This window comes from Panthera uncia, chromosome E1 (assembly GCF_023721935.1).
Source record: "Panthera uncia isolate 11264 chromosome E1, Puncia_PCG_1.0, whole genome shotgun sequence".
NCBI lineage: Eukaryota > Metazoa > Chordata > Mammalia > Carnivora > Felidae > Panthera > Panthera uncia.
Window position 1 is genome coordinate 59,370,776 of NC_064814.1, and position 12,559 is coordinate 59,383,334.

A 12,559-nucleotide genomic window follows, 5' to 3' on the forward strand; every position below is an offset into this window, starting at 1 on the left:
CACCCCCCCCCTCCCCCCTCTCCCCTCTCCCTTCTCCCCTCTCCCCTCTCCTGCCCCTACCCAGCTTGTGCTCACTGGTTTGAGCGCTCTCTCTCTAGATAAAAAAGATAAAAAGCAGATTAAAATAATGTAGTAGTATGATAGAAATAATACAGAAAGGGAAAAACAGAATTTGTAGCCTGCTTCATTAAGTACAAATTTGTAAACTGTTTGATTTCATTAATTCATTCAACAAAATACACTGACAATGTAACAGTAACAGGTTAAAACTGTAATTTACATCGCGCCTGACTGGCCTGATGGAGGGTGCAACTCTTGATCTCAGGGTTGTGGGTTTGAGACCCACATTGGGTCTCTTTGTTTATTCATTTATGTATTTTGGTTTCAGGAGTAGAATTCAGTGATTCATCCCAACGGGTGCCCTCCTTCATCCCCATCACCTGTTCAGCCCATCCCCTACCCACCTCCCTCCTTCAACCCTCAGTGTGTTCTCTCTTTAAGAGTCTCTTGTGGTTTGTTTCCCTCTCTTTTTTCTTGTTCTTTCCCCCGGCCACGTGTTCATCTGTTTTGTTTGTTAAATTTCACATACGAGTGAAATTATACGGTATTTGTCTTTCTCTGACTTACTTGCTTAGCGTAATACACTGTAGTCCCATCCACGTCATTGGGAATGGCAGGGTTTCATTTTTTTTTTTTTGTCAAAATAGTATTTATTTATATGTAAATGTTTATTTTGAGAGAGAGGTAGAGGGAGTGCGAGGGCCTGAACAGGGAAGGGCAGAGAGAGAGGGAGAGAGAGAATCCCACACCGTCAGCACAGAGCTGCACGCAGGGCTTGGTCCCACGACCCTCAGATCGTGAGCTGAGCTGAAGTCAAGAGTTGGATGCTCAACCACCTGAGCCACCCAGGTGCCTCAAGGTGTCATTCTTGGGATGGCTGACTAATATTCCATCGTGTATGTATTACATCTTTATCCGTTTATCAGTCGATGGACACTTGGGCTCTTCTCATAGCTCAGCTGCTGTCGAACAGCCTCGCTCTCCATTGGCAAATTTAAAACGAGAGCGGGAATAAGGGCGCGGGAAGAGAGAAGTAGGGTCATTCAAGTGGTTGTCTAGCTCCCCCAGAGCTTTAGACAAGGGGAGCGGCCCGGCCCCTTGTCTAGCTGTTAACTAGTGGCTTTGTGTTGCGGCTGCTGGCGGTATGTTAGTTCCAGACGGATGTCTTTGAAATGGACGCTTCTGCGACCCAAAGCTTCGTGTCAGGGACTCGTGTTGCAAATACACATGCTGGCCTCTGCCCCCAGTGCCTGACCCTGGGCTCCTTAATCCCTTGGAATTTCCTGGGTGGCCGGAGTGTCTTCTAGTTTGAGGAGGCGGCTCTTGGTGGGCTCCGGATAGCCCCCCGGGCGAAGGCTGGTCACTAGAAAGACCAAACCGCGATTAGAAGCTTGCAACCTCCAGCGCCATCCTCCAGGGGGCGCAGAGGGGCTGGAGATGGAGTTGAGCACCAGTCACGCCCACGTGATGGGTCTCCGTGAACATCCCTAAGGTGTGGGGATCCGAGGCCTTCCAGGTTGGTGAACACATCCACGTGCCGGGAGAGTGGCGCGCCCCCACGCCACGACACGGTGGCTCCCGCGTTCGGGATCCTTCCTGGCTTTGCCCCGTGCCCCCCTCGTCTGGCTGTTCCCTGGATCCTTTATTACATAATAAACTGGTAAACATAAGTGTTCCCTTGAGTTCTCTGAGCGATCCTAGCAAATTCTTGAACCCGAGGAGGGGATCCCGGGAGTCCCGGCTTTGTAGCCAGGTCGGGCAGAAGTGTGGGTGATGAGGACCCACCGCCTGGGATTGGCATCTCTGAAGTGGGGGGATCTCATGGGGCCGAGCCCTGGCCCTGTGGGGTCTGTGCTAACTCCAGTTGGCGTCTGCATTGAGTGAATTTGGAGGACACCCAGCTGGTGTCCACAGAAAAGGAGAATTGCTTGATGAACAAAATCCTACATAGCCGGGACCGGACAGCACTTGGCGTCTACAGACAGCTGGTTTTTCCTCTCCAGTCGGATGTGGGTGGGAGGCACGGGGCGAGTCAGGGACGGTCCTAGCCATGCGGCTGGAGCGCCCAGGGGGACGGTGCCGTTCTCTAAGATGGGGACCCCGGGGGTCGGGGTTCCAGGGAATCTCAAGGTCCCCTACTTGTCCTCAGCACCCAGACTTGGGCTGTGGCAGGCTGCCTCGTGTCTCACCAGGCGCGCTGGGCCTCCCTTCACCCCAACCCCCAACCCGGATGGGTGTCCCCATCCCAGCCACCGACCTAGGCCCTAGAGCTGTGTGTCCTCCTGGCTGGAGAAACCACACTGACTTACCCAGAAGCCATCAGTCAGCCGTAACCAGCAGCCACGCACTGGCCCGGGGGGGTGAGGGGGAGGCGGAACGTAGTCGGAGGTGGCTCTCCACCCCGCGGGGGAGGCCGGGGCTGGTTTTCCGTGCTTCCTCTCCACAGGCATGACGTGGCTACGCGGGTCACCTGGGGGGCTAGTCACGGCTTGGTAGGAAACCCCCAGAGGAAGGGCTAGGAGCACCTGTTAGTCCCAGCTCTGTTACTGGCTCTTGTGCAGCATTCACTTCCTTTCCATGAGTCCTTGGCCATGACTTCTGACCTCGAGACTGAGGTCCTGCCCTCTCTTCTTGGGCCATGAGTCACTCCTACATCACCACGAGTACTGGAAGCTGCCCAGCCTGGCGATGGGCACCCAGCGAGTCAGCTCAGCCAGCTTGCCCGTTGCCCTCTGTCCTCCTTCCCAGCAGGCTCCTCTGGGCCCGGCCCTCCCCAGCCCAGAGCTCCCCTCTGCTTCCTGGTGGCGGAGAAGTGCCCAGCCCTTCTCGGCTGGTCTCGGTGTCGTGGTCAGAACAGGTTCCAGTGGGTCCCAGGTGGGAGGGGGAGGGATGCCGGAGTGCTGGGGAGTCCGGCTTTATTATGAGCTGGTCAGGTGGTGGATGACGCTCAGGGACATGCGGGGCAGAACTTCATAGTGGGGCGTCTGGGGTGGGGGGGGAGGAAGGCCTGTTTTGTGGCCTTTGCCGAGTTTGGTGGTATGTCCATTGTCCCGTCGTGCACGGCTGGTCTCAGGACACTGCTGTGATGTCAGCTCTTGCAAACTTCCCACCAGCTTCACCATCAGCTCCTGCTAGCCAGTCGGAGCCCTTGTTAACACATCCCCGTGGTAAACGTGCAATTGTTTTTTTTAAATGGGCTCCGTGTTCAACGTGAGACTTGAACTCGGGACCCTGAGATCAAGGGTCGCACGCTCTACAGACTGAGCCAGCCAGGCGCCCCAAACATGCTATTTTAAAGGTAAACAGACAAAGCAGAGGGGGCTCCAAGTTTACCCGTGACCAACTCTTAGCCACTAGGCAAAGTTCTTGTGCGGGGAGAAGGGGGGCAGTAGAGGGGTTTTCCACCAACCAGAGAAGCCGTGTGTAGCCTGGGAAGTTGGGAGTGGAGGTGAGGGGCTCTGGCCCCCAGGGTGGGCCGTCCAGTGACGTTTCTGCAGGAGGACTGGCCACCTTCCTCCCCGGAGATTCCCACCCCGGGCCGACGGGTTATTTTTTTCCATGAGAACCGTAGGAGTCAATAGGGGAAAACGGGATCAGCTCTAAGAAATCCAGCGTACGGCCAGCTTTTCTGAAGGAGGGAAAGGCTGTGGATAAATCCGGACTGAGGAGGCTGTGAGGAAAATGCGGGGCCAGGGTGTGGGAGCTGGGCTCGGGTGAGGTGGGGCTCCGAGTGGGACCTGGGACCTGGGACTGAGACGGGGTTAGAGCCACTTTGGACCCAAGTCTCCAAGAGGCAGGGAGCCCTGTGTGAGAGCTAGCAGAGTTCGGGAGTGTGATTAGACCAGGGGAAGGGCATCCCCAGTGATGAAGCCGCTGTCAGTGAGCAGTGTCCTCGAGTGTCCCCAGGGCCTCGTTAGTGCCCGGAAGACCTCGCCCGCAGACCAGCACAGCCTGACGCTGCTCACGGGGCCCCGGGCCCCTCGCGACCACCAGCCCTTCAACCCGAGCAGCCCTTGCTCCCTCGGTCGGTGGTGGCAGGCAGGGTGGGGCCGACCAGTGCTCCTCCCAGATGGATAAACTGAGGCCGGGCTTGGAGGAAGGAGCCCGTGTTCGGCCGGCTCCTTGGGGCGCTCCGCTGGCTCGCGTGAGGGCGGCTGGCACAGCCGGCCCACGGCCGGGGAGACCGGCGCACGGGCGGTGTCGCAGGATGGGCTCGGGTGGGCGGAGCCACACGCAGCTGGGGGGCCACTCCGCCCCGGGGGGCCCACGGGTGCCGCCACTTCCGGCGTTTACGAAAGAGGACATTCAGATTTTCTCCCCCGTTCTTTCACGTGGAGAATACGCCCGATTTGCCGTGGTGACCATCCCGAAGCGCCCGCATGGGTCCGAGGCGTTGACCACCTGCTTCAGCTGCACAACTTTCCAGCTTCCCCGAGGACTCTGCCCCCGCCCCCGCCCCCGCCCCCACTTCCTGTCTCTGGGCTTGCACTTGAGGGACCTCGTGGAAGTGGAACCCTGCAGTATCCATCCCTTTGCGCCTGGCCCTTCACCGAGCGTGACGTCCGCCGGCTCAGCCGCGCCGTAGCCGGTGTGGTAGCAGGTGTGCGGCAGTCCGTCCTTTCTGTGGCTGAGTGACGTGTCTCACTGGGTGGAGGGACCACGGCTTGCTTATCCCTTCGCCCACTGATGGACATTTGGCTGTTTCCTCTCTGGGGCTCCCGTGCCTAGTGCTGCCGTGAACGTGCGTGCCGGTCCTGCTTGGGCGGGCACCGGGGGGCAGGCCAGGTGCCACCCAGCACCCACCGTGAGAGCTGTCAGCCCCCTCCCCACACCCCCCGGGGCCCCTGGTGGTCCGGCGGCCTCTGCCCCTGTGCCCATGAGCTGGTTGATCCCTGGCCCCGGAACGGCCTCCCCGCTTCTCCTGTCCCCGTTTCGTCCCCTGCACAGGGAGGCCCACTGGGTGGGGTCGGGCCCCCTCGGTCCCCGTGCCTGTCCTCTGCCCCAGCTCGGATCTGCTGTCCCACCCGGCAGACCCTTTGCTCGCACCTTCCCCGGGGCCGGAATGACCTCTGACTACACCTGGAAGACTCAGCTGGAGAGATCGCCATCCTCCCTGCCCCCGTCCCCCTCCCGGTTTGGTTTCCCTGTGACTATCATCCGTCAGACTAAACGACTGATGGATGGTGTTTCTCCCTCTCCTCCAGCGTCCCCAGCGTGCGGGCAGGGGCGGTCTTCGGTCTGCTCGCCGCTGTGTCTCCAGCACGCCCGGGCGTGAAATGGCGTTGGTGTGCCACTTCTTCGGGCTGAGCCCCGCCAGCCCCAGCTGCCACTCGCGCGATGCGTCCGCAGCCCTCTCCGTCCTGCACAGCTCGCTGCAAATCATCGGTGGCCCTGCGATGGCGTGACAGGCGCCGGGTGGCAGGGTGGGTGGCAGGGTGGGCACCTGGGGCCCAGGCGAGGACATGCCCAGCCGGCACTGCCGGTGTGGCTGCAGCATCCAATAGGCGCTCCGTAAATGTCTCCAGTGGATGTCAAGTCACGCCGGGGCCCCCACTCTCTGGGAACTGGGGAGCCGGTCTCTGGGGCCCTTGCTGAGCCCTGGTGCCCGACAGCCTTCACTGCCTTCTCAGGTCTTCCTGTGGCTCCTACCGGGTCCTTCTCCTGGAGGCCCTCTACCTGGCCACCCTTTTTGGGGACCAGTGACATCTCAGGACACGTGTCTGTCCCTCGGGTGACCTCGGCAGCGGCCCAGTTCTCAGGAAACGTCGTAATAGGACACTGGGGAGGCTGCATTCTGGGACAGCTGGTCCCTGGCACAGTCCTCCCGACACCTCGCCACGCTTGTTTATTCATTCGGCAAACACCCACTGAGACCCGGAGTGCACCGGGGCCATCCTAGATCCCCAGGGTGTGCTGGGCCACCTGACACTGCCCCTCCCCTCGGGGCGGGGGGTCACAGCTCCCAGCACCCAGCCTCCCGTGGCCCTCCAGGGGCCCTGCCCGCCTCCGTGCTTCCCCACACCCCCTCCCCCGTGCTGAGACTCCTTCACCATCATCACTTGCTCACCTGCCTCCCACCCCCGGGGAGATGCCTGCTGCCCGAGGGTAGGACCTGTGTCTTATCCGTGGTGCCCCAGTGCCCGGCATGGGATCTGACATACAGCCGTGGCCCAGTAAATGCTTGTCGAGTGAGCCGGGGAGGCCAACCACCTTAGTTTCGGGAAGGCAGCGGGTTGGGGGAGCCTGGGGCTAGCCGTGGAGTAGAGACGGCCCAGGGTGGTGAGCAGGCGGCGGGGTGGGGGGGCACCCACAGAGCCTGCCCTTCACCTTTGCTGCTTGGCATGGGTGGTCTCCGGCAGCTCCCTGCCTCCGGTCCTGGGACAGAATAATGCATCAGCTGGGGGCTGTTCGGGGCTCCTGCACCCCCATCCTTGGCTTGTATTGGGGCGGGATGGGACAGGGGGCTCGCCCTGATGAGAGGGGGCGTCTGGCTGTAGTTTAGCCCCGAGTTGCCTCCTGCCCTTCTAGCCGAGGCCGGAAGGGGGCAGTAAAACACACCAGCGATCCCTTGTGGCTCCGGGGAGGTGGTCGGCTGCAGGCTCCTGCCACCTCTCAAAGCCCCAGGGTCTGAGCGGGGACAGCACAGGGGTCACCCCTACCCCCAGGCTGTGGGGGAGGAGCATGTTGGCCAAGCCGGGGCTCTCCAGAAAGGCTGAGGCGGTCTGCCCAGCGGGGTGCGCCGAGTGTCCGCCTGGAGGGCCCCCAGCTCCTGCCAGCACCCTGTCCTGCGCCCCAGCCCGGCTTCCTCTCTTCTGTGAGCCCCCCTGCTCGCCCCTGCCCGCCTCTGCACGCCTCTCCACTGCTCCCACTTGCCCTCCGGGTCTCCGCTTTCTGGGCGGTCTTCACCTGCAGCCCCGCCAGGGTCAGGTGCCTCCCCGGACCCTTGAGGCCCCAGCCCACCCCACTCCGCTCCTAGGACCCTGGGTGAAAACCATCCATCCCCTGGATCAAGATCCCTCGGGATCTACCGGGTCCGGTCCAGTCTCCCGCCTCCAGATTGGGGTTCAAATCCGGCTCTCCCTGTCACCACGAGCCTGCTCGCCCCCAGCCTCAGTTTCCTCAGCTTCAGAGCGGGGACAGTGAGGGAATTTGAGGAGGAGGGTGTGGCGATGCGGGGCTCCTGGTACACTCTCCTCCCGCTGTGTCTCCCACCCCTTCCCAGCGCGAGGTTTGTTGATCGTGTGAATGAGAGGACGAATAAATACGCAGTGGGTCTAGGACCGGAATCCGTCTGCCCTCCTTCTGGGGGTGGGGGACCCCGGGGTAGCACCCACCCGGGCTCCCTGCTCCTGCATAGCCCAGCTGCCCTTTGACCCTTAGGCGTGCAGGGGCCGGGCCGGGCTGTGGGAGACGGTACCCCAGCCCTTCCCAGGCAGCCACGTCAGTCGGCCACCTGGGCACCTGCCTGGGTTTCCCCGAAGTCCAGGTGAGGGGTGAGTTGTTGGGCACCCGAGTGACAGGACCCACATGACAGGTGGCCACTGGGGGCCTGATTCATGGCTTTCTGGGAAGTGGGTTAACGGAATCCCAGGGCCCAGGGCCTGGTCAGGCCTCCTGGCTGAGTCACAGTGGCCCCTGGAGGGAGGAGCCGTTACTGAGCCTCTGGGCAGCCCCGTGTTCCCAAGGCCCCGGGACCTCCCCACGACCCCACACCCTAAGTCTTCCCTTCCCCACACAAACTGGGGACCATCCCAGTCAGTGTCAAGGCCACTGGCCTGCACCACTGGGCCTGGGTCCTGCTCCTCCAGAGGCCAGATTCTGGGCCCACAGCTGGAGCCCAGGTCCTGGGCCCCCAAACCAGTCCACTGCTGGTGGGGGGTGGTAGGGATCTCAGCCAGAGCCCCCACCTGGGCCCCCTTAACGGCCCATTTCCTCCCCACAGTCCCGCCCCACCTGTGACCTACAGCCTGGGGTGGCCAGACCGAGCCACTCACTCACTCGGGGGACTGGTCCAACGGCATTCCACCTCCCGGGATAAAACCTGGGGTGACCTGTGGGGAGCTCTGCACACAGCTCTCCCAGCCGCGCCTGCGCCCCCACCGGCCATGGTGGTTTCCAGAATTCCCCCGGCCCTGGGTGGAGGCTGTCTCAGGATCCTAACCCCCCTTCTGCTTCTGGCTTCTGCAGGTGAGTCCTGAGGCCCCTCTGCGCCTCCCTCCTCTGTCCCCCAGGGCCACCCCCTCCCCTCCCCCTACTCAGCACTGGCCCTCCGGGCCCTGCCGGGACGCAGTCTCCCCCTCCCCCTCGTGCTCGCCTGCTCTCAGCCACGTCCGGTGGCTGCCAGCAGAGGACTGCAAGGAGGCTGCAGTCCACCGCCTCCTCTTCCCTCCCGGCTCTTGGGACCATGAGTGTCGTTACAGGCCTCAGGCTCGGGGGTTGAGAGGGTCTCGGGCCGGGGCAGGTGTGCGCTCCCCCGCTCTCACCTCCCCCACCCCCACCCCGTGAGAGGTGCCAGGCAGGTGGGATGGAGTCCTGGCTCAGGTTGCCCGACAGGAAGCTGGTGGGAGGTTAGGGCCCCGGCTTAGGGCCGAGCCTGAGGCTTCCGTCAGCCCTGCCCAGGCTCCGGGAAATGCCCCGCCCTGGAGAGACACCCCGGGCACCGGGGCTCCTCTCTGCTGGCCTGACCCTTCCTTCTCTTGCCCTCAGCCTCCCTCCGTGCTGCCAGGATACCTGGTGAGTTGGGGGGGCCCTGGGGGAGGGCTTGAGGGGAGGGGCTGCGTCTGGGTCTGTCTGTGGGGTAAGCAGATCAGAAGGGGGCGGTGGGGCCAGAGGGGAGTCAAGCGGGAGAGGAAGGCAGGCAGCAAAGAAGGCCCAGGAGGCAGAGCAGAGACTCTTACTCGGAGGGGAGGGGCCCAGGCAGCGGGGGGAGCACCAGCAGATGAGGGGAGACGGGTGGCCAGCTCGTGGGGAGGGAGAGGAAGAGAAGGGCCGGGGAACGAATGGCGTGGGGCGTGGGCAGGGTAGGCTCGTTGTGCCCCTTGGATGACAGAAAATGTGACCCTCGTCCGCCAGCACCCCCAGCTTGTGGGAAGCCCCAGCGGCTGAACCGGATCGTGGGCGGCGAGGACAGCACTGATGCCGAGTGGCCTTGGGTCGTGAGCATCCAGAAGAACGGAACCCACCACTGTGCAGGCTCCCTGCTCACCAGCCGCTGGGTGGTCACTGCTGCCCACTGCTTCAAGGGGTGTGCACGACCGGTCCCCTCCACTTGATGCCCCAGGCTTCCTGCCCCGGACCTGGGCTCCCCACTCGGCACCAGCCCCCGGGTCTTTGTCCGGCCTTGGGGCCTCTCATAGAGGAGAGCGAGCCTGCTTCTGTTTCGGGGACTTCAAACGCATGTGGTCCCCCAGACACTCCCTGCCTGACCCTTCCCCACCACCCCTGGTTCCTGGCTGACCCCACCCCCTTTCCTGTTTCCCCCAGCAACCTGAACAAGCCGTCCCGATTCTCTGTGCTGCTGGGGGCCTGGCAGCTGGAGAACCCTGGCTCCAGGTCCCAGCAGGTGGGTATCGCCTGGGTGCAGTCCCACCCCGTGTATTCCTGGAAAGAGGGCTCCCGTGCAGACATCGCCCTGGTGCGTCTGGAGCACACCATCCACTTCTCTGAGCGAATCCTGCCCATCTGCCTGCCTGACTCCTCCGTCCGTCTCCCTCCGAACACCCGCTGCTGGATTGCAGGCTGGGGGAGTATCCGTGATGGAGGTGCGGCTTTTCCCCTGCCACGTGGCCAGGGGGTGGATGGGGACAGAGGGTGGCAGACGCTCAGAGACACAGGTACAGTGGGCAGCAAAGGTTGGAGCCAGAGGCATAGCAGAAGGGAAAAGACAGACTCTTCTTGTGACGACAGAGACGGAAGAAAAAGTGAGCCGCGATCCAGAGGTGTGAAGTCCCAGAAACCTAGGTGGACAATTTTAGGTCCTTTCTAGTTAAAGAGTATCTTGGCTGTGTTCTAAGGGAACAACAGCCAGATCAACGAGGCTATTAAGTGATCTAGGAAAGGCTGGAAGGAGGCCTGTGTGGGGCTTGGCTGAGTACATGAATGTAAAACAGCCCTGAGATTCCAAAGTGGGAACAGGCACCCCCTGGTGGCAGCATGCCATAATTGCAGGCAAAATTCCCAGAAGGAAGTAGGCTCCAGAATTGGACAATATAATTGTCAGACCAAGTCTGGAGGTCTGGAAAACATCATCTAGAGACACAAGGCAGATAAAGTAAGAGGCAGAGAAGCAGAAAAAGGTAGGTGGGTAGATAGATAATGGGGGTGATAGAATAGAAAGATAATGAGTAAGCAAAAAGTGTCAGAAAAATGGGATTTTAACCAGATTCCAAAAGAAATCAAGGGAAATGACACCAGGTGTCTGGCGATCCCACTGAGTCTGAGGTTGCAGACAGCCTCCCCATCGTCATCCTGCAGGGCTCTTTTGAGAACTGGAGTTATGAGCTGGGGAGGGTCTACAGACCAACCTTAGGGCCTGCGGTCCCCCTAGAGTGTGGGGGATTCCTCGAGTTCCAGTAACGTTCAACATTAGGGGATCGTTTACTGCACACTTCCTCTGTGGCAGTCCACTTCCTCTGCTGGAGACAGTAGTGCTTGGGGCAGGACACGCCGGGACCAGCAGTTCTAACCGTTTTGTGGGCATCAGGGGACGTCTCACGCGGCTCATTCACGTTTGGACCCAGTAGGTCCAGAGGTGCGCAGTCTCGAAATTTGGGTTTTCCGCAGGCATTTGGGAGTCTGACTGACGGAGTTGATCCATTAACCTTTGAGACTTGCCTCTGAGCGAGAACGGAGGGGCAGCAAAGAGAGGGCTTTCCAAGCCTGACCCTGTCCTCCCTGCCCCCAGTGCCCCTGCCCCACCCCCAGACCCTGCAGAAACTGGAGGTTCCCATCATAGACTCGGAAGTCTGCAGCCGCCTCTACTGGCGGGGCGCTGGGCAGGGAGCCATCACCGAGGACATGCTGTGCGCTGGCTATCTGGAGGGGCGGCGGGACGCCTGTCTGGTGAGCACCTGAGTTTTCCCATTTCTGTCCCGCTGAGCTCCACCGCTGCCCCCCCCCCCCATCAGCTGAGACCTGTAAGTGCCCCTAGACACCTGCACAACCTGGCCTCTGCTTGGCTCAGTCATCCGTCTGTTCGGCCACGCGGCCACGCACGAAATGTGTACTGAGCGTCTTGGGCGGGCCAGACCCCACTCTCCGGGAGCCTGCCTCCTCCTCAGGGGGTTCCCATGCCCTGGTCCCCACCAGCTCCGTCACCACGGTGGAGGGCTGCAGGCTGGTAGCATGGTAGCACCCGGGCTTGGACGTCGGAGGGTCCTGGTTGCAATTCCTAGTCTGCCGCCCACGGATGCCAGTCTGGGCAAGCCGGGGCTTCCCTCTGAGCCTCGGTTTCCTCATCTGTAAGGCAAGCAACGGTACTCCCTGGCTTGGGGGCTGTGAGGGACAAGGTCTGGCACAAAGTGCTTCTCACCAGAAGCGAGCCCGAAGGCCTGTCCAGCTTAGCCCTCCCGGCCCTGGTGAGTCGCAGTACCATGGGGGGTGTGTGTGTGCCCCCTTGACCCTCACCCCCCCCCACTGTGTAGGGTCCTGGGCTCTGCCCAGCCCTGACCCGCGTGGGTCCCTAACTTTCCCCCCTCTCCGCAGGGTGACTCGGGGGGCCCCCTGATGTGCCAGGTCGAGGGCACCTGGCTGCTGGCGGGCATCATCAGCTGGGGCGAGGGCTGTGCCGAGCGCAACCGGCCCGGCGTCTACATCAGCCTGGCCGCCCACCGCTCCTGGGTGATGAGGATCGTGCAAGGGGCGCAGCTCCGCGGGCACTCACAGGGGAGGGGGCCCGCAAGGGAAGGCGCGCCCTCCCCGAGGGGCCCGCGTTAGGGACCTGGGGAGACGCGGCGGCCACGCCGTTGTAAGTAAGCCATCTGCCTCCGGGGGGCGCCCGCGGGCCGGCACCGAGCGGCCTCGCAGCCCGCCCCGCCCGCGCGAGCGCCTCTGTGTGTATATATATACATGTTAATAATTTTTACAGTTATTTGTACCCCGCCTTCATATCTTATTTATTCCTCCAATTTCAATAAATTATTTATTCCCCCGTTGCTGTTTTTCTAGGTATGACATTGGGAAGCAGGGTACGCTTGGGGTTAAAATGGGGGCAGGTCGGGATGAGTTTGGTCGCCTGGCCAGGGACCCAGGCGTCCTGTCCACCTGCGTTTCAGTGTTCTGACCCCTGGCCTTTGTACTTCCTTTCTGTGCCCCCCTCCCACCAGGAAGAAAGGAGGCGGGAGGCCAGTGGACCGGGAGACCGGCTCCGCCAGTGGAAAGGGGGAGTGCTGGCCGGGGTGGGGGGCGGTCCAGGCCCCCAACCTGCCGGCTGTGTTTCCAAAACTGGGCTAGCTGGGAGAAGCCCGCCCCTACGAGAGCGGGGTGTCCCCTCCCTCCCCCC

The 12,559-nt window shown here is 61.8% G+C and overlaps 1 protein-coding gene across 1 annotated transcript in view; it reads left to right on the plus strand.

The window, feature by feature from the left end:
- PRSS22 (serine protease 22) overlaps positions 1 to 12,212 on the plus strand; it is a 23,732-nt gene extending 11,520 nt beyond the window's left edge. The window contains exons 2-7 of the mRNA XM_049637333.1: positions 8,003 to 8,247; positions 8,767 to 8,793; positions 9,133 to 9,304; positions 9,544 to 9,821; positions 10,964 to 11,121; positions 11,764 to 12,212. Coding sequence (XP_049493290.1) covers positions 8,166 to 8,247; positions 8,767 to 8,793; positions 9,133 to 9,304; positions 9,544 to 9,821; positions 10,964 to 11,121; positions 11,764 to 11,994 — 948 coding nt within the window. The 5' untranslated portion in view covers positions 8,003 to 8,165 and the 3' untranslated portion in view covers positions 11,995 to 12,212. The remainder of the gene's footprint in view (positions 1 to 8,002; positions 8,248 to 8,766; positions 8,794 to 9,132; positions 9,305 to 9,543; positions 9,822 to 10,963; positions 11,122 to 11,763) is intronic.
- Positions 12,213 to 12,559: the final 347 nt, after the last annotated feature.